This window comes from Necator americanus, chromosome X (genome assembly GCF_031761385.1).
Source record: "Necator americanus strain Aroian chromosome X, whole genome shotgun sequence".
NCBI classification, from domain to species: domain Eukaryota; kingdom Metazoa; phylum Nematoda; class Chromadorea; order Rhabditida; family Ancylostomatidae; genus Necator; species Necator americanus.
The window spans coordinates 28,901,726-28,923,314 of NC_087376.1; the positions used below are offsets into that span (position 1 = coordinate 28,901,726).

Sequence of the window (21,589 nt, forward strand, 5' to 3'; positions counted from 1 at the left end):
GAGAAAATTGATGAGTGAAAATAAGCGAAGTCTTGGCCCTTAAATAATGATGGAATAGCCGGAGGACACGTACAGGACGTAATATCACAACGGCAAACACCCGGAGGGGTAGGCCACTCCGGATGCGGTTGCGATATTAACTGCGTTATTGAAATGACGCGTTGGCTTATTCGGAATTGGGGCGTGGAGGTGCAAGGATAATAGAAACTTAGGAGTAGGAAGATTGAAACACAACAGAGGGAAAACTACCTCGACTGATTATTTTGAGGTAGAGCAGTAGTTAGAAAGGAATGGAGGATCAGTAGGTTTGGCTACATGACGTTTCTCGATCAGTAATGTATGTTAAGCATAAAAATGTCATGTAGATTCGGCGGTTTATGTGCTGGAGTAAATGGCATGTGCGAAAACATTTATCGAAAGTCAAGAGATAAACAGAGCACAAGTGTGAGAATAGGTTATAAGAATAAAAAAAGAGAAAAAAATCATAAAAATCCAACAGAAAAAAAACAAAGGTAACTGATATGAAATGTGTGAAGTTTATGAACGAGGAAAGGCGTGTATGATCTGATGATCGTATGTTAGCATAATGGTTTTCGCTAAAACGACGAAATCTGACAGATTGTTATGAGTAGGCGGCATCTCGGATATGGATGACCCGTTGGGGCCGTAGCTGGCATTGTTCTCAACATGCGCGAATTCCATCCGGACCTTGTGCTCTGTGCGCTCACCCGACAAAAACTAATTCATCTCACTCCCTACACACTGTTGCCTTTGCCTTCTTCACATAACACATAGAACCTCAGTTATAAGAGTTCGCATAAGCATGACATTGTTCCACCACCCACGCAACCACTACAATACGAGACGAGTTGTCAGATTTCCACTATATAAAACAACTATTCCAAATAAAAGTGTTTCTATCGTAATCCATATCTTTATCTGTCCTCTTCAGTCTCTTGATTCTACATTCTACCAACCTTAAATAAGTCAAAAAGAAATTCAGTGAAGAGGAAAACGAATAGGAGAAGGTTGTTGCCATCACGATGTATGAGACAGACGGATGAGGCCTGCACGAAGAATTTTGCAAGAATTATGAGAAAGAGAGTCAATTTCCCAGACGGTCACCTCACATTAGCTGAAGGGATAAGCAGAGTGGTCTTAGTAAGATAATTAAGGATAAGAAAAACTTAGAATTAATGTTGATTTACAGCTAATCCGTATGATGCAAAGGGAAGTTTGGAAAATAAAAATAGAAGGAAAATTGAAGTTTGAACACGTCTTCAATGTTGCACCCATCCCGAAACAACATGGTAGACGTGCCTAAATGATTAATCCGGAAGGTGATGTCAACATCCCAGGCCAGTCGACCTTTTCGTGTACTTAACTCCTGAAATAATCACACAAACACGGTATTCAGATATATTTTGTTATGTGATACGTACGTTATACAAGTATAGATATGTAAAATGATTAAAAAAACAAACAACCAGAATTTTTTTTCCGAATTTGCTCAGCTAACCCATCCTGGTCTCAATACTAAAGTGGGTTCTAAGAAAAAATAGCATGCTGTATTCTTTCCACACAGGTAACAGCGGTGCGGGCATCGGTCTAAGCGAAGTCGAAGAGCTTTTACTGGATGAGAGGAAAGTCACGCCCAAAACATTACTTTTCTGTTGAAGAAAGGTTTTGTTTTAATTTTCTATAAAGAAGTAGAGAAAAAAATCCGGATGTACTTCCAAAACGCATGGTTCAGTTGGAAGTATATGAAAAAGAAACCAAAAACCCAAAAAATCAAACTTGTTGGTCCTTCATTTCAAGCGGGAGTTCGTGGTTAAAATGTCTTTTGAAGCGTTCACCTATAATTAAATGGTAAAGGGTCGTTTGATGATGTCACTGAGCGGGAACAAGACATTATTGTCATTTTTTGGTCTAAAAAATTGCACATTTTCAGACGAAAATGAACATTTTCTTCTAGAAACATCATCCATAACAATGATATAAGCTGTGATGCTGCGGTCCCAATATTTAAATGATTTCTACAAATTTGCAGAAAAAAAATTGTTGAGAATGCAATTTAGAATTAACATTGGCTATACTACAACGACTTTCTCAGAATATCTATCTTAACATTATTTTTCTATTTCAATTTGGATTGTTCATAGAGGAATTCCGTTCTTTGCTATAATATCTAACAAAAATTCACCAATCCAGAAGTTCTGAGGAATAATAATTTTTTTTCTACTGTCCGAATTATCTTGTGGGCATTCTTTCACGTAACAATAACATTTTTTTTCGATTTTGAGAATCACTATCCTCGTGAAAGTTTTCGTTTTCCAACTACTCTTTTTTAAGAGTCTGGTTATCCTGAAGCATTTATGTTGATCGGAATTCACTATTAATCGAATTTTAGGAGGGTTGAATAAAAACAGCTGGATGAACTGCGTCGAGGAATCTCATCGTCACAAGTGGAGAATATTTTGCCTCAAACTGCAAAATTGATGTTCTGGATGGTTCATATGTCAAACGAAGATATGTTTTAAACGTTGTGCAAAATGCAGCAGAATCATTTCAAACATTTTGCAGACTGATTTGATAAGAAAGCACGGTTGTAATCAGATCTACTAGGTGTTAAATATCTTCTCAGAACAATGAAAGGATTGATTGAAATTCGTCTTTAGTCTACGTAATTCTAAATTTCAGGCTTTTTTGCAGACCCAAAATTAGTCAAAAAGTTCATTATATTTCTTTAAAAAACCACATGGAAAATAGAAACACTTGTCGTATGGACACGTTCCAGTTACATGACGATTCAATTGAAGCGCTAGCCTCTAAAGCTGGTTGCTATGAGGTTTTGGGATTGGTAAATGAAGAATGGTAAAAAGAAAGAATTATTCTATGCCTCTTCTTCTCTAAAGATATAATATGGTCCTACGAGATCAAAGTTAGCTAATAGTTTTAGTCTGAAATAAATTTTCTTTTATTTCACGGAACTGCAGAAACGGAGAACCTTCTTATTGAAACCCAGCAAAGAATAATGATAAAAGAAAACTGACAAGAAGAAGGGGTGGTTGTTTTTTTTTTGCAAGGCGATAGAATAATCATAGAAACAAAAATTACTTGTAAAACTTCTTAAAAGTTATTTTAACGGTCTACAAATTTTACTCATTAACAGCTCTCCGCATTAGTGAAGTCGTTGTAGTATTTGTAGGATTAGTATTTGGGATGTTTGCTCTACTATTTGACCGAGTAGATCAACATGTTCCGTTAAGCACTAACTTTCTAGTTACAAACACGTGTTTTCTATTGAGTTCACTTACGAGACGAGTCACGTCAACGAGGACGAGGATCGGAGGGAATGAGACGAGCATTAAACAACGAATTCAATGTACACTGATGAGTATAGTGCAGCTAATATGATAAATTGACATTGACAAATTGACATATCAAAAATTCTCGGATAGCATTTATTTATAGTGCATCCTGAATTACTAATTAGATGTTCTAACAAGGAGAATTTCTAAACCCCTTTAAATCTTTTCAGGACCATTCTGATTGATTCTGATTTTGAATGTGAAAGCATCATTTGACATTTCTTCGTAAGAACGAGAATTTTTGAGTAAAAGTAGTTAAAATTAATAATATTTTGATTAAAATCTGAAAGTTTTACGTAGAATCGTTTACTACATATTGATGATTCCTAAGGAAATAAGGGTCGGTGGTGGTCTCTAAAGGATCGGCAACATCTTATGTTCATATATATTATTATTATATTATTATAAACATATATTGAGATCAACTTCCTCTTTGATTGTGAATGAAAAGGAAAAATTACATGTAAACTTTGGCTAGGAAATTGTTTTCATGTGGATAAGCATATATTAGAAACAGATGTTTTTGTCTTTTCACAGAAATTAATAGTTTTTTAGTTTTTTAACTGTCTGGGTATCCTTCACAACTTCTCGACTCTTAGAACTAAGTGGTATTTTTGTTGGAACTAGGAAAGAATCACAATAGTCGCTCGTGTCAGTCCTTTAATGTTAACAGAAGAAGTGAATCTTTTTTAGTGATGATATTTGCCATTTGTTTCTTGCTAGGCTGGAAAAAAAGATGAAATCGGAAGAAATCTGGTGGAAAAAAGCATTACGGTATCGCATAAAATTAAGATTGATTCAAAATTCAGCATCAACTATACAATTGAACACATTTCATACTTCAGAGGTAACTGTGAAAATGAACGCTGATAAAAAAAATTTTTTTTTCTAAGATCATTTATAACTTAATATTCGAGTAGCACATTAACATTCTTTTTGTAACAATTTGTTCCTTAAAAATCTAGTGGATCCATAATTTTCTGTTATTGTTGACCATTTTGAAAAAAATTCACAATCTCACCTACAACTATACCTGGGTAGGTTTAAAGAGTCCAAAGTCGTTAGAAAATAAAACTTTTAAGAAGTTTTTTTTTTCTAAAAGGAGTAGTAGTATCAGTAGTGTCTCCATTATATTGTATACGTTCTGTTGTCAATATAGGCAATTAAAAATCCTATAAAACGAGTAAAACAACGCCACTCGCCAGGAGCTCACCTATCCAAGAACTCTACATATTTTAGGTCTTACCGTTGTTGAGGGAATTTTTATTAAATTGTGTACCAGTCCTCTATAATAAATGAGACGTCCAATATCTTAATAAACAAAGATGATTAAAAAAAAAACAATTGTGTTCGAGGTCTCAAACAACCAGACCCTGATAGTAGTTGTTTTCGAGCTACCAATTTAAACACACGCACTTTTCACATTGGATACTCCTAAATATTCGCGATTCTTGCTATAACGTTGTCCGATAAACATGAAAATAATGTTCGAAAAGAAGGAATATGCTATATTAAACAGTGGCAAGGAAAAATAATGAATATGAGATTTATGGAATCGTCCTAAATGTGGAAAACAATTTTGGGCGTTCTGCTAGCTCTTGTTTTGCAGTCGTTTGCTTATATTACCGGATTGGATAAATTCAGATTAAGACCAGGATCAAAAGTACATCAGACTATTTAATGAAGAGCTGTTTCCATGCTTAACCATTGCCCCTTATTTCCCACATGAAATAATGGGCACTGGTTAAGACTAAGAATGTACACTGTTGTACAAGGAATTAGCAGGATAACAAACTACTGTGATAAATAATCTAGGAATTGGCTATTTTTGTATTTCACGTTCACTTTATACATCACAAACTTTTATTTCACTGTCTTTCTTACAGCTGCAGTAATTTACAGTAGCGTGTCCTAGGAAAGCTCTGCAGAGAAACTTTAAAATTAGAAATTTTCGGGTTTGGTTACCATAAATTCACAGGGAGGTGATGAGATATAGTTAATAGGTTTCGGCTTTTCGTAGTAGCAGAAGAAATCAGTGTTATTTGTTTACAAACACTTTTTTCCTCGAAAAAAAGGAAATACATCATTTTTCATATTTGTTTATCACATCCACAACATGTTGAGAATCTGTTTGGCGAGTCGTAAAAGTTTTTTCTTCGGTTTCCTCTAAAACGAAGAGGTATTATGTGGTGATAGTCCATGTGTCAATCGTAAATTTCGTATACACATACGTCTTTCGTCCACTAATGTCGGAAAATTTATTCATCAACTGTTTTTCATCAATATATACAACATGAAAAGAAATAACACAGAAAATATGTGACATCACAAGAAAAAGTGACGTGAAGAAAAATTGTTTGTTTATGTTTGTGAGAGAAAAAAAAATGATTGAGGAGAAATGTAGAGAATGTGGGAGGGAGGAGTAAGTAATGTTAAGAGGGTGTAGCTAGAAATGAATGACGCAATATCGCATCGAATAGACAGAGATGAACGAAGAAGCACCGCAACAGACAGACAACTGGAAAGCATGGAAAGCTCGCATAAAAATAAAGTGATTGATAAAGCGCTCGAAAGTCATAAGATCGGGACAGACGGGAGCATTCAGAAACATTTGGAGCACCCATGGGATCTGTACGTATGACTGAATAGATGAATCCTTACAAAATCCGCGCATTAGAAGAGGATATTGAGCATATGGTAACGATAAGAATCTTCCAGCTACAATATCCCATCCAATAGCTGCTCCAGAAATGTGGTGAATTCGAAATGTATGGATGAAGGCAATGTGAAACTCACCAATTGTTAGGAATTTACGGTTGCAAAAGATATGAGATGTATTCTATAACTAGCGAATAAATGAGAACAAATTCAAAAAACCCAGATTATTAAGGCATTGGTGGCAATTATTTAAAGCAGCCGTAGATGATGATGATATCCATAAACGGTCTCTAATAAACTAGACAACAAAGTACAACAGTTATTTCTTTTCGACAATAAAAAAAAAGGATTTCTCAAGTTTGCACTGGAAGAAATCCTGCAGATCGTCCAAATCGTGGACGAACAAATGAATCCATTTGTGCAAGAACATGCTCAATTCTCATACCACCATCTCGTTCATGACGACGTCGTTTATGTCTGGAAAATGTCTCTTGGATTTTTCGGTGTGACCTCATAAATCTTTATAAATCTACCTATGATGACGATGTCGTGGTTGGCGATGTGCATTTCTCCATTCATACAATGTTCTCTTCTGAAGACGTTCGAGACGGCCACCTTTTCTTACCATAAACCTAAAATTAAAAGTATATGGTTCCATTTTCAGCAAATATTGGTGGGGTTTCAATTATTCCTGCCTGGCTACTAGTAGTGCAAGTTTCGAAGCTTTAGAGCACTCAAAAATGGAAATAGAAAATGGGTTTTAGTTTTAAAACATTTCAAGGGTACTTCAGTTGAGTGTTCTCGAAAAATCCACGACGAAGTGCTGAAATTTTGTACTGCTAAGCAAAAGGGACTATAATATAGGTAGACTGGGTTTCATCTTTGAGAAACGGCTAAAGAGTCCCTTTCAGTAGAAACAATAATGTTCCTCGTTATATTTTAATAAAATAAGAGAAAAAAAACTTTATCACACCTATCTCGGCTGAAGGCTGCCTCAGATGTGATAAATAGCAGAAAGATCAACGACAGAAGTACTGTAGTTCGCAAAATCATTTCGATTTGTATACTCTGTAAAAATATGATTTGGTGATTTTTCCCAAGACCTAGTAAGAATGCACACACCGGCAAATCATTGGTAATACGGTATTGGCGCAGAGACACATAAAAGGAGAAAAAATCGACTCTTTGTAGGAGTTTGCGAGAGAAAAACGTCATTATGATAGCAGTTTCGATCATTTCGCCGAATTTGTGCAACGAAATAGCCGGAAGTACGGAGAAGGATGAGTCAGTAACGAGAAATGGAAGCGATTGTTTGGATCTGTTGAATCAAATAAAGGAGATGAAAAGCAGGATAACAATGAATGTAACTTTCATAGGAAGAGTTTTTTTGGAATCGCTACGGAAATAAAGAAACAGATAAATGAATTCCTTAAGGAAAAGTAAAGACAAGAAATAAGTTTTTCAAAAAAAAAAAAGAAGAGCAGAGGAACTGATTCGAGGTATAGTGGGGTTTTCGGTATATATTTACGAATATGCCATGTTCAGCAGCGGACGACAATAGTATTACGAAAAAAGAACCACTGAGTTTGATGAATTCGAGTCAACGATAAGGCAAATTGGGGCAGCAGTGATATGTCAATCACTTCAATGGATGACTAGTAAATGGCTCCAAAGGGGAAAAAGTTTGCCATAAGTTTTATGGAATTAATCTTGGGCTAAAGCGTAGAATGTTTCTGGATTCTACCAAAAAAAAATCTCATGAATTTTGATTCCAATATCGAAAAAAAAACCTCTGCTAGAGTTTATAGGGGATGTTTGTGAAAATCCTGGGAAGAGTACGTTGGGCAACCGTCCTAAAATCGGTGTCAAAAGTAGTAATGAGGCGCGAAACCTCATTGTACGCGGTTTCAACACTATGATTACCTCAGTTTGACCGCTGTATTTGCTTGGCCGCCAAAAAAATCTACGACCACGACGCCATAAACGATGTCGTTGCGTATTTTACATCAAACAAATCCACTTCATTTGCTTCTCGAGTCATTGTCTATTTAAAGTATGGAGTCCTGAAAATGTCGGGAATAAATTCGTAGGGTTTGTGAGGACGTAATAACAGATTCTGACAGTTCCTTTAAAAAGAGAAATTTAGGTCAAAGGAAAGAAATTGGCTAAGATCTGAACAATGTCTTTTAAGAATAACCGCTCATCAATCTTCCCTCTCTAACACTTTGAGTTTGAAAATAAAGTGATAGCAGGAACTTTGTGGAAACACGAATTTTTACGGAAAAGATATTCTCCGTTTCAAGGGATTTACAAAAACAGGACAGCTTATTTGTGAAAAAAAACGAGACTGAAGACCACAAGACGCTTTGTCTTTGACAAAAGAGGAGGGAATTGTCCTCCGGAGACATATCCGGAAGATTAAACCTTGAAGAGTTCGGAATTATGGCACCGTAAAATATGTCGTAATTGCAATTTCTGTACGGTTATCTGTGTCGATAATTCATGCATCTTCGGTTTTGACGAAAACGTTTTTAAATGCTGATGCTAACTGGATCTTAGATACAGAGAAAGCTGCTGATTCGCTGTTCCTCCATTCCAGAGTAGGAAATGAAGGCAGAAAGCAAGATTTTTCAAAGCTTTAGAACAGAGTCAACATTGTAAAAATATATCTTCTGGTGCTAGCTATTATTCGGAAAAGGAGCGGGTCCGTTTGAAGCAAAGGGTCATAGGATATTTCATAAGTGGCAGCCTGGATGACCATGCGACTATCAATTCCTATATTTAGAGCTAAATGTATGAGTGAACCTTGTCTGTATGTGGCAATAATGTCAAGAACCCATAGGGAGGGGGGCCAAGAATTGTGGAGTTAAAAGGTCTGATGGCTGTTTATATAGTAGATGAGTGAGGTTAGCTGCGCAATGATGACGTTTTCCGAGGGCGTGGTCGAGGGTGATCTGTCAAGTCTTTTGGAGCTGGTCTATATATGAGGGTGGGAACTTGATAGACCTGGGTGGGGTGAGTATGAGTAAGCGACATTAGTGGATTTCCAATCTCATCGCGTCGCTACAACAGCTGTAGCGCTGCATCATTGCGCATCGCATCGCATCGCACCGTATCGCAGCAGATCGCGAGTCGCTGTCGTCATCTTGCACACATCGCTTCGCGTCTCCACGCGAACAGGTTCATTCGCATATGAAGATGAATGCATCGCCAGTCGCTCTCCCCCAATGCCTCATTAGGGAAGAGTGAATTAGAGAATATGGAACAGACATAACTCCGATCAGACGTTTATTCGCCCGGACACACCCTTTCATGTTGTCCACATTACGCCGAAACATAAACATTCATATACTGAAGCACGTGGCGTAATGGGAGGATGTCTGATTGTTTTCGTCACTTCCGTCTACAATCAAAAACGTATAGCTTCTAACAGAAAACAGTTGAAATATTGGAGCAGAAGAAGTAATCGAAACCACCCGGTACTGTATAGTGTGCCCAGATACAGTATGCTGCACATACACAGTGCACTACTAGGATTCTACCTGAAACTAATCAGTGAATTAAGTTGTAGAATCACACGACGTAAAGATCGGCAGCCACGTCATGTAATACATCAAAACTTGCCGTGATTATGTGATAAAAATACGAATGCTATTATGAAACAAAAATATTTAGACGAAAGTAAATGTTTCTAAAAATGGAAACCTCTGCACATCTTCTAAAGTTTACCTCATGTAGTAAAGTGGCGAGCGAATAACAAAATGCAATAGACAAATATATAAAAAATAATGGATTTCAACTGCGTTAAGGCCGATATTAAGTTTAACTATTCAAGAATTATTATTACCATATTTACAAAGGTCTAAAATTGAAAAAACAACCATTTAACAGCACAAAAGTGTAAAGAGCGAGAGAGGTTTGTTACCTACAGGGCAACAACACTTTTATCGTTTATTTTCGTTCGTAAAGTTTAATAACTTACATTATGTTAATGCACAAATTTTTCTGATTTTTAAAAAGATTTAAAATTTTTTTAAAAGAACAGTTTCAGAAGAATGATAAAATATGTGTGAAAGAATCCTTTCTTCTGGCACGTTTCGAAGAGAATGAGCGCTTTTCAAATTTATTTTAAAAAATTTTTTCGGTTCCACAGCTGAGCATTTTGACAACGATATGGTTCGACAAACTTATAATTATCGTGTAAAAAATTAAATGAAAGAAGAAAGATTCGGACGTAAAAAAGTTTGAAATCTTCCTGAAAAATTGAAGGAATTTTATTTAAATGTAATATTAGCGATTATTAGTAATTAACAAATTTGTTTACCCTTATTACCTCTACTTGGTTAGAATTGGTTGCATGATTATCGCAAAATTTCTTAGAGAGGAGAAAGTCAAAAATGCAAAAAAAAAAAAAAACCTATCCATCAATAACAAACATTTGTTGAGAAACTCCCTGATACATCTATCTAAAGTTTTCGCAACTTCCAGAAAATGAATCAGTCATTTTTCCTACAAGCTGTGTTCCACATATACATTTATCAAAATTTCTTTTTCAATTTTTTCCTGAACTTTCTGAAATGTGATGCGCTACTGCAGAAAATAAGAATTATTCACTATAAAAAAGCATATTCTCAGATATTCAATCGAATTCCTGGGGATGTGAGCAGGTAAAGAAACAAGAAAGAAATATTACAGGTTACATATTTAAATACTTCTTTGAAAAATATGCATAAATTTCTCGTTCGAAGAACCTATTCAGCAAAAATTAGAAATTAAGAGGTTGTACTCTGACAAAAAAGTGCTGGAACTGGTGTATTCACCTAAAACCTATATCACTTTTCATTTCTGTCATCATCGTTTTTCAAGGAATTCTTCTCTTTTTTTTCAGAAATAGTTTTTATCTATATTTTGATAGAACATAAAATTACGGCATAGGACGTTCTTATTATATGTAGCACTTAATTATTTTGCAGGGTTTTAGTTGATAAGATTCAGCAAATTGATGCAAAAGACCGGCTTCCGGGGCGGTTGTCGAGATGAATGTCGCCGCGATCGACGATGTGCCATAATGGCGTGCTAGAAACCGGCATGATAATCACTAGAATCCACATACGAACATATATTTCCTCTTTTAGATGTTCTACAAGATATTTATGTATGTATGATGAACATTTATTGAGTAGAGGAATAGCCTAAATGAGATTCTCCATTAAAATGTTAGAACAGGAATATGATGTCCGCTTCGTGAAACGAGCTCATGTATGTCTGATGAGCGGTTTAATGACCGCAATTACCACAGCACATCGGATAAAAAAACGTATTTTACTACGTCGTCATCGGAACGATTTAGTGTTTTTTTTTCTTCTTGCAAAAAAAAAAACGCTTAGTTACCTTAATGTGACAAAAATAGCAGATCTGATCGCTGTTGAACCGTGTGCATGAAATAAAAATTCTGCATTCACGATCTTAGTTATCCATTAGGAAAATTTCCTAAAATGCTGAGTTTAGCATATTTTAACCCTATACAATTTGGTGCTATAAAAAAGTGCATTTAAATATGAACAAAATTTTTTAAAATTTAAAATACAAATATAAAACAATTGTATTATATGCGAAGTATTTGACCTACTTACTTACTTAATACGATATATAATATTTATGTATGATGTATTACATATGTATATGTATTATATATAATATACGACCGCCGCAGAAATACGTAGTGAGCTTTTTTTCCAGACATTTAAAGGGCAGTTGATTTAGCGAACGTGAACTTTTAGCAAAGTATAAAAACATTTCGAAAGACGACAGTAATATAACTTTTTTTTTGCGATAATGGGATTGCATTTAACTGTTCTTTTCAATTTGTTTACAAAAATAGATAGAAAACAATTCGAAACCCATACAGGACAAGATTAAAATTTGCAAAGAAAGGGACTCACGCTTAGTTCGCAGTGCCCAAATAAAAATCAAACTGACCCACGGCAATATGTACAAAGATTTATTTAAATGCATCCTTCAGAGAAAAAAAAATTAGTGCATTTTCACATTTCATAAGATGAGTATGAAAGTGTTTAAAACGTTGATCAGACGTGTTATTCGTCAAGGAAATTCCCCATTCTTCCTGGTATTGCGTTCTTCCTACGGATAGTTTTGTTGCAGGATTTCTAGAATACTATTCACTACATGAATTGAAATATTTAGCGAACTTCGAGAAAAGTGACGACTGTTAAAGTCTGTATTTTTCCTCTAGCTTTATAAATGTTAATTGAGGAAAAATTCGGAATGCAGAAGAAAAAATTGACCTCTCGGAACAATTTTTTTAAAGCAATTTTTTTGTAGTACTAAGAAATGAGAGGGATGAGGGAAAAAAGGTAGAAAAATATGGATACTATCTAAGTGGAGTAAAAATATAGAAAAGTAAAAATTGTGATAAAAATTGAATGATGATTGAACAAAAAAGCAAGCTGCGATAGACAACGGAACTGCCGTACCACAAAGAATAGAGTGTAGCCAACGTAGTTCATAGATCCGTATGCACGTAAATAAATAGATCCAACCGGTCGTTCACGAAAAAAAAAATTGAACTTTCAAAAAAAAAAAAAAGCCTAAACCTGTATAACTCAAAGCGTTGAGGTTGCTGGCTAATTCTGGTAAGAAATAAACACTACTGTTGGTTTTTGGAACATTGCCAAAAAATGTTCTAGAATGTTTGAGAGTATTAAAAAGAGTAAAAAAAGGAAAAAGCATGAAATATGTGTATAGATGTAGTAACTACTCAGTTATAACTATTAAGATTAGAAGGATTATGGATACTTAGGGAATAATAATAAAATTCATAATAAATTCTTAGCAGATATCAGCGATAAAATGCAAAAAAAAACGGCTCCCGTCTTCCGTGAATTTACAGGATAAGAATAGTAAAGATGTTTCAGCTTAAATCTTTGTGCGTTATATAACCTATTGATAAAAAGTGTGTGTAAAGTGTCTGGCGTTAATCAATCCAGGGATTTTTGGGATGTGCCACTGCGTTCATTTGAATTCAGAATCGTTTGAGGTTCACGAACTCGTAACTATCCTGTACAATGACTTGCAGGGGCTAGCCGATGTGACAACTCAGTGTTTTTATCCTCTCAGACAAGTCTGGTACCAATTTATCGACCTCGGAGAGATAGAAGGCTTTGTTGGCACTGGGGCGTAATCGAACCTCCGATTGAACATACTGCCGCCACAGTGGAATGTCTTACCAACTGCGCTAAACCCCCCCCACCTATAGATATAAGAGTGACTTTTAGTCGTTACTCTACTCAATATTTCAACTCCATAAAAAGCTCCAAAGAAAAAATCTATTTTTATCCATAAGAGGTTTACTATTGGAAAATCCGTCCCGACATTTTTCAAAAAAAGTAGACAGTATTAGGTGTAGAAAACTCATTAAAACGTTGCACGATGAATGACGTCTGTACCAAATTCTATAAAAATCTCAAAGGATCCCTTATCCTTCTGAGGATCTGAGAAGCTGTGCGGAGAGCTACAGCAAATCCTTTCAAATTGGACTTCTTTCAGTTCCTAAGAATGACTCACTGTTAGCGAAATCGAATTCAAATGTCTGAAGTCAGCGAACGAGTTGGTTACGAAAGTCAGCTGGCAAGTTGGAATTCATCAGCGCATTTTGGAAAAGACAAAAGATTAGGAAACAGATGCGGCGTGTACGTGATGGGAGTTATTGCGAAATTCCGATAAAAATGAGGACATTACTCATTGACGATTCATCATTTCAAATGCATAGTGTTCACGGTGATAGAGTGCGAACCCCGTTATTCTGCGGAATGACTGTCGACGATAGACAATTACTGCTGCTGCGAAAGTCAGTCAGCATTCGGTTCGGTGATAAATCGTAAAAGTCGGCTGGTGGCTGTCATCGAATCATTTTCACCCTTTTCAGTAATTCGTGCGTGATACAACCAACATACACACGAAAATACTGATTGATAATTACCGATGTGATGAACAAACCTTTTCCACATTAACGTGAATGAACCGTCTCAAGAGATAGAGAGCGGGAGACGAGATTTAATCGTCCGCGACCGGAAGTTACCGTAAACGCGTACACGTGACGAATCGTCGTCGCGACATATCGTTGGCGTATCGCCGACAAGATTTTGCAAAATCCTTGCACAAACCGCCGCCCCGTAAGCGTTTACATATCGATGCATATTGTCAAGCTGACAGATAGGGCATATCGATGAAGAAGAAAAAAAAACCTGATTCATATCAAACGGTTATGTTGGAAGCGATGAAAACCTTTAAGGGTATGGTAGAGTGAGTGTGGTCTCGGTTTCTTCATTAAGGAAGGACAATGAATGGAGGTGGTGGGTGTCATAGCAAATGTATCAGCATTAACTGGTACTAAGCCACAAGTGAATTGGCAGCAAGTCAAGTGGAAGAATTGAACTTGATTTCCCACCTTACAACAGAACTTCTGTACTGTTGTGCGATTTATGGATGGTTTGCGATGGAATTACGGTATTGTGAAAGTGAATGGGGAATGCGTGCAAACAATCTTGTAGAAAAATAAGTCATCCTGAACGTAAACCTACTTAAGACCAAATCCATGACATAATCTAAGAGAACAAGTATAACTATTAATAAATACTTGTAAATATGTAAAAATAGAGAACGGAACTACTAGTCATAGAGTAAATGTAAAACTGCAATTTTTTTCGTAACATAATTGTCTTCAATGAAAAAGGCATAGAAAAGGGGAAAAAAATGAAATGCGTCAAAATCACTGACATTTATGGTTGTGTGGAATCCGGATGTTTAACATATCGTATATTCTTGAAGTGAGGAAAATCAAAAGAGAAAAAAAGTGCAAACGATTGCTTCGCTACGAGAATTTCAATCAACTTTATTCGTCCTTGTTCTGGATTTTTTTAGCAAGACGCTTATTAGCGTGAAGGCAATGACGTAGTTGTCGTCGCGATGTCAATGACATTTCATGGAACATAACCAATAATTTAAATAAATAATCAGGATTTTTAATAACTAAATGAAATGTAAATCGTTGGGTTACTGATAGAAACAATTCAAATTATTCCTCCTCGAGAATTGATAATTTGGAAAGAGAAGTAAAATAATTAAATGCATTTATGTGATGCTCCGCTGTATAATAGAAGGAACAATTGGCAGCTGTTATTTCCTACAGTTAGAAGAAGGACATCCTCATAGATTACATTTCAAGAGAGGTATTCGAAGCATTCAGGAAGCACCTAAATCTCCTTATCCAGGGAAGCTCTCAGTTTGTTCATAAAATTTTTTGGTACTTGTACATGCAGTTTCTATTAGCCTCCTGTGAAGTCTTCCCTGAGGTGAATCTCAGGAACTGTCTGGAATGAATATAGAAGAAAAGCAAAAAAATATGGTACAAACAAGCCGTGGATAATTGAAATTTTTTTAAATTTTAATACGCAGGACTATACAATTCAAACAATAACTATCCTGCAATGAATATTTAAAAGATTACCCTCTTAGCTCGAAAATTTCGTCATTCTAAACTTTGAATTGGAACCGTTTCATCTCAGCTGCCCGAATACTCGATATATTCGAAAGATTACGAATCGTTAAAGTATGCGTGCTCAAATTTTAGGTAAAAAAATAAATTTAGAAAATTTTATTTGATCCTCACATGGAAATATCTAACAATTCCCATCGCGATAAAATCTTTTGAACCAGACATAAGGTAGAATTTTATGTTGGAGCACACTGTGAAACTGGAATCTTATGCAATCGTCACCGCTAACCTACGTATCTTCTCACGCCCTAATTACGTACGTTTTCACTAACGTGCTACGCGTGCGACAAAATCGCTTAAGTATATCAACCTGTTTTAGGCGGCTGGACATCTACAAGAAACGATTTTCACACCTTATCAACGAATTTTTATATGGCTGCAGGAAAGTGTAGAATAGGAATCTCGGAAGAGTTCAAACCTACTGAAAGGTGTTAGAACTGGTCTAGAAGTTCAATTCAATCAGCATTATATAGGTAGTAGCATTTTTTGCAATTAACGTTTTATAATCCACCTACCTGTTTGCGCTTTGTCCAGAAAAAGGAAAAGAGGACCCGAGCAAAGGTTAGTGGGAATAGATTAAGGGAGGGAATTTTGTAACGTTCAATGGTTTCTGATTTCGTAGAGGGACGAAGCTAAAAAGGATAAAATTTACTGAAAACGTTGATATCTCTGTCGACTAGTTGGACAGAACCATCTGAACAGCTCTAAATGTATTAAACCAAACAGTAGGTTGCACATAAATAATAAATAGTCTTGACCATGATAGATAAACAAGTAATTTTGAAGCACGTACTACTGTTCGAAAATCTAGCGTACGAAGTTAGTTTTTAGCCATCGTAAGCGGAGTTTTTTTTTTGAGTTGTACCGTAGTGTTTTCCAATAAAGTAGTGAGGTGCTGTAAAAAAAATCTCAAGTTTCTCTGGTCGTCTTCACTGTAATTCCTTAGAATCAAATTGTACGGGTTTTTAATGATGTTATCGGCATGCTTAAGAGAGAGTGACGCAATTCTTATAAGAACAAATTCCATCTCCGTATGCTGCGTGGTTTCAAATCCGCAAAAATCAGGAAGAACTGTTCAGCCGGAAACGCTTATGCTGTTCTTAATATTCTTTTTTCGAACGAATAAGAAGGGAACTAACGAATGCTTGGACGACTTTACATTGAAAACTAGTTTTAAATGCCTTTTCGTTTCCTGTTATACTCGACTTCTCTATCCTAAAATTAAATGTTTGTTCTATTTTCTATTAGACATCTATTAGACATCGTTCTATATCTGCAAACTTTTTTCTACTTTACCAAATTAGACTATGTTTTTAATTAATTTGCACATTTTCTAATTTACCAGAATTATGAAAGTGAGACTGCTCGAATAAAGAAGAGTTAATAGATTTTACTCAGATTTGCAAAGATGCAGAAAATTTTCCGTTTTCTTGCACTTTATTCGCAAAAAGCGTCGGAACTGGATTTTGCAAAGGTGTTAAAGATGTTTCAGAAAACGGAATCAGTGGTTGACGAAGACGTTTTTCATAGTTTGGATCAAAAACTATCGGTGAAACATATTTGTATCACTATGGCCAGCAAGAGAAATTTGTTTTAAAAAGAATTTCAACGAATCATTAGGTGTCGATAGGTTTTCTGACAGTTCAATTGTGTTAAAGACTCGATTCAATAAGGGTTTTTCGGTAGCAAGTTTATTGCCCTGCGAATTGTTGCGTCACGTTCATAATCACTAGGCCCAATAAACATTAGAAAAACAATAAAAAGAAAAACTCACACGATAGTCTTCTATCACGTCTGAAAACATCTAAATCAATCATTTAGCGGTTTGGCAAATTCCGGTGGAAAAAATTGGACGCACGCGTAAAAGAATGATCGGTGCTGAATTGAATTCATTCATTTGTAAAGTCGAATAGACAGATCTTTGAAGAAAGTTGTGGTTTTAATGAAAATACATGAAAGGTGCGGTTGTACCGCAGCTATACTTGATGTAAGAAATTGCGAACGCTTTAATACAGAAATTGTTGCCTGAAGAAGACGAACTTCTGTAATGAGGCATAGAATATTTTTCCCACCAACTTACTTTTGGAATATTTCCACGAAGAATGAAGGATACCCTGAAATATAGGAGCTTCAGTATTAAGGATCATTCCTTTTTCATATCGTAACTACTCAATTACGTACTTATGTAATACAAGGTAATCAAAGAGGAAACGAGAACGATTTTGAGCTTCGTGGAAAAGGAACGGAACCAGGAAACCTATAAGATTATGATGTATATGAGGTTTCTGCACAACGTAGATGAAGAATGGGCAAAGGATGACAGAAAAGCGTCCATTTATTCAGGTTCTATATTATTATTGATGAAGCAGGATCGTTCTACTAAAAAACCTGCTCAGACTTTCATCGAAATCAAAGCGTGGCATGAAAACAACTAGATTATTATATAGAGAAAGAGTTTGTAAGTACATAAGTCGTAAGTTTTATGATATTTCTTCTCCATCCGAATTATGATGACGTCCTTCAGACATTCGGCCATGAAAACGTGGCGTCTGTAACTAGTCTAATAATTACATACAATGTAGTGGGAGAATTTCTTTCATTAAGATTTATTGAGTAGAAAAAGGTCGAGTCGTTTTAGTGATATATGTACGTAATTTCACATTTATTTCAGTTTACTGCATAGAAGTAAACAGGCGAATTGACACTATGATGGTTTCCGGTGCGGCCACTTTGTAATACGTCCTGGCAGCTTTTAATTCATCGCAATGCAAACGGCAATTACGTCAATCGTCCTCTTTTTCAGTAGTATTCTGGCGCCAAACGAAAAAGCTGTCGAGAATAATATGACAGTCAATTAATGGTACTAGTTTTCTCAGAACTATAGAAAATTTCAAAAGAATAACGTTTGTGAAGATCAACTAATACTGTTTTCGTTGAAAAAAATAGAACTCGTGATAGAATGAGAAGAAACGAAAATATGTTGCGAACGGGGAAATCCACACTTATATGCAACTTTTCGAATTAAAAGCGAATAATGAGCAATTGTCTACTGTAAGAGGACTAGTTCTCACTAGGAAAAAAGCTTAGTTGTACAAATTTTTGTTAAGAGAATAGAATTTTACGTGCGAATAAATCCTATCATAAACTCGAGGAGAAGAAAAAGTAGGACATTAAATACACGAAACTTGAGGGAAGCATGGAAAAAGGAAAGCGAATTCAGTGAAAACGGTTTTTTTTGCTCGCACCGCTCTGTTTTGAACAGAATTTGAAAACATCATCAGGTTGTCTGGAAAACCGTAAAAGTAAAGAATCAGAAAATGTTGTAGAAGGTAGATTCATAAGATGAGATAGAGACAAAAGATCGAAAAACTCTCGATTTTCAGCGCACCGATATTCTGGAAACCGTGCATACAACGTGTATCCCACTAAAAAATTTTTTTTCTCGACCCTGTTGTACAATAATCTCTTTCCATTATTTCCAAATAACAAACAGATGAGACCTCAAGGCAGTATGCAGTTTTGACTGAGGAACAAACGAATTTTTTTTAGTAACAGTTTTAATTTGTGGTAAAAAGAGCGGGGAGGGAAACGACGCCCTTGTCAGGACGCTTGCATCCGAGCCATGAGACTTATAAACCCTCATAGACAAGCCCGAAGGTTTAACAATCAAAATTCATAGTTCTAATTCTTTGAGAAAAGTAACAAGGAAACGATGAATGAGTGTGAATGATGGCGCCAAATCATGCAAAGATCAAGGGTGCGAAAATTTGTAAAGTTTCAAAAAAGTGAGAACTGTGAAACACGTCAAAAATGGTTAGCAAGTAACAGTTACCTCTGTACTTATATTAATTGTTAAAAACACTAGTAATTTAATAATAATTTTTTTAAATAATAATTTTTTTTAAAGTCACCAGTAATTTATGCTTGGAATTACTCTGAGGGAATTCTCAAGGAATAACATTGTCCTAAAACTGTTTTCCAATTCTTCAAATTGTCGACACCGCCGAACAGAAGTGAAAGGAGTGCATATGACGATTTTTGTGTGTGGATGTTTAAGGATGAGAATTTATGAAGCTATTCATAATATTTCTCCATGTCGAACCGAGAGAATTCATAAACCAAGGAAGCTGATAAATCTTATTTGCATTCATGGATACGCGAAATCTATTCTAAGACTTTGGAATATTGGATTTCTGTAGACGCAAGTAGTAAGAGAATGAAGAAAATAACAAATAATATGATAAAAATTGGGCGATGTACATAATAACACTACATCCATAGTAGTACAATAATTTTGATTTTCCTGTTTCACCGAACTTCGCCAACCCTTCCATGTTTCGGAAAACATAGCGATTACGTCGTTAACAAAATAAGTTAAGGAATTTAACCACCTGAGGTATTTTCCTTCAGAAAATGGAGGAACCAAAGAGTATATTCGAACCGAGGAGAACAGCAGGGGAATTTTTATGCTTGCATATGGAAGAATGAGCATAGCAACGTGGGAACTTGTTCTAGAACTTGTCTTGCATTTGGAATAGTAGACAAGGGAATGCAAGTTTCTGGATTGCAAGAATATAGTTCTTAGGATATAGATAGATATATAATATATGATATAGAATATTCATAGAATACATTTCACTGAATTTTCATTACTAACAGTAGGAAATCCGCAGCAGACTACTATTTATCGCAAGAGACCTCATATCAGCGGATCCTCTTGCTTTTCTCCTTTGTAGTAACTCAAAAACAAAACAAAACAAGAAGACAGTTTTTTTTTTTTGTAATCAAGCAGATTTTTCTGTATTGTTTTCTAGAAAGTAATTTTTTTTTCGTGGATTTTTAGCTTTACCTTTCTTTTTCAATCGTTATCTACTCTCCTATAGGTTTAACATCAAGAGGCGGATCTGTGCAATACGCTCAGCTCTACTCTTATTGTTGAAAAAATGTTGCTTTAAAAGTAAATTTCACTGGTACCTAGAATTTGCTAATTGCCGTGCTTTTTTTTTGAAGGTATCGTTTCATGTACCATAGAATCTTTTTTTGGGGTCTCGTCTTGTTTCTGGATCAATGACCTATTCTTCGAATGTCTGCAAAACAATACTTCCCTCAGACAGATTTACAACATCGTAACAATGAACCAGTTTCTTGTAACGACATATTCGCAGCATGCTGATTAATCCGAATGGATTCATGAAGGATTTGAGAAGGGATTGAAGGAAAATCGTCAAGGAGCGAAACCGAGAACTGTTTCCATGTTCAATCAAACGTGACGTTCGTTTTATTACAAATTCCACCACGTGCTTAGGTTTTCAATACGTCCGGTAAACAACGTGATTGTGGCAGTATATGCGGTACCTAGATAAAAAAGTAGTCATTGGTACTTAGACAAAAAATTGTCACATTTCTTCATCACACAGAAGGTCATCATGTTACTTTGTTGTAGATGTTGACCATTGTTAATTGCCTATAATTTTGAAACAGGAAAAAAATAGGTTTTCTGCAAGACCTCAGAGTTATTGTGTAGTATTCTACTAATTTTGTGCGGCTTCATTAAATTTATATATCTTCGATGTTTTGAAGGTGTCGTTGAAATAGTTTTATCTTAAACTACTTCTCTTGTTTGTAGTTAAGCAGGTACATGACCTAAAAAGCCATCTAATAATTTTGATGATTGATTGGTATTCTCAGTTTAGTTCCTGGATCACCGCTACTTGAGGCTTACCCCACTAAAGGCCCTAGCATACCAAACTGTTAAGGGATTTGGTACGTCGGAAAGTAGGTGATGTCCTAAATAAAACCTACCGGTTCTCATTTAAGCAATCAATCCCAATTTATTAAAATAATAAACTTTGAAAATCATCTGAAATACTTTTTACGGAGAACATTTTATGTAGGTTAATGAACGATATACTATACTCAAACGAGTATTCAATGCGACCATATTAACCTGTTTATGAATACTTTTTTTTCTCGTAGTTTTTCTAAG

The 21,589-nt window shown here is 35.5% G+C and overlaps 1 protein-coding gene across 2 annotated transcripts in view; it reads right to left on the bottom strand.

Annotated features, from left to right (window-relative positions):
- Nucleotides 1–6,382: 6,382 nt before the first annotated feature.
- RB195_025817 (uncharacterized protein) overlaps nt 6,383–21,589 on the bottom strand; it is a gene marked incomplete at both ends in the record, with an annotated part of 22,091 nt that continues 6,884 nt past the window's right edge. The window contains 5 exons of one of the 2 annotated variants that reach the window (XM_064214122.1): nt 6,383–6,506; nt 6,563–6,661; nt 7,003–7,097; nt 16,119–16,235; nt 17,378–17,407. In XM_064214122.1, the coding sequence (XP_064070003.1) occupies nt 6,383–6,506; nt 6,563–6,661; nt 7,003–7,097; nt 16,119–16,235; nt 17,378–17,407 (465 nt within the window). The remainder of the gene's footprint in view (nt 6,507–6,562; nt 6,662–7,002; nt 7,098–16,118; nt 16,236–17,377; nt 17,408–21,589) is intronic. The other variant, XM_064214121.1, reaches the window with a different exon arrangement.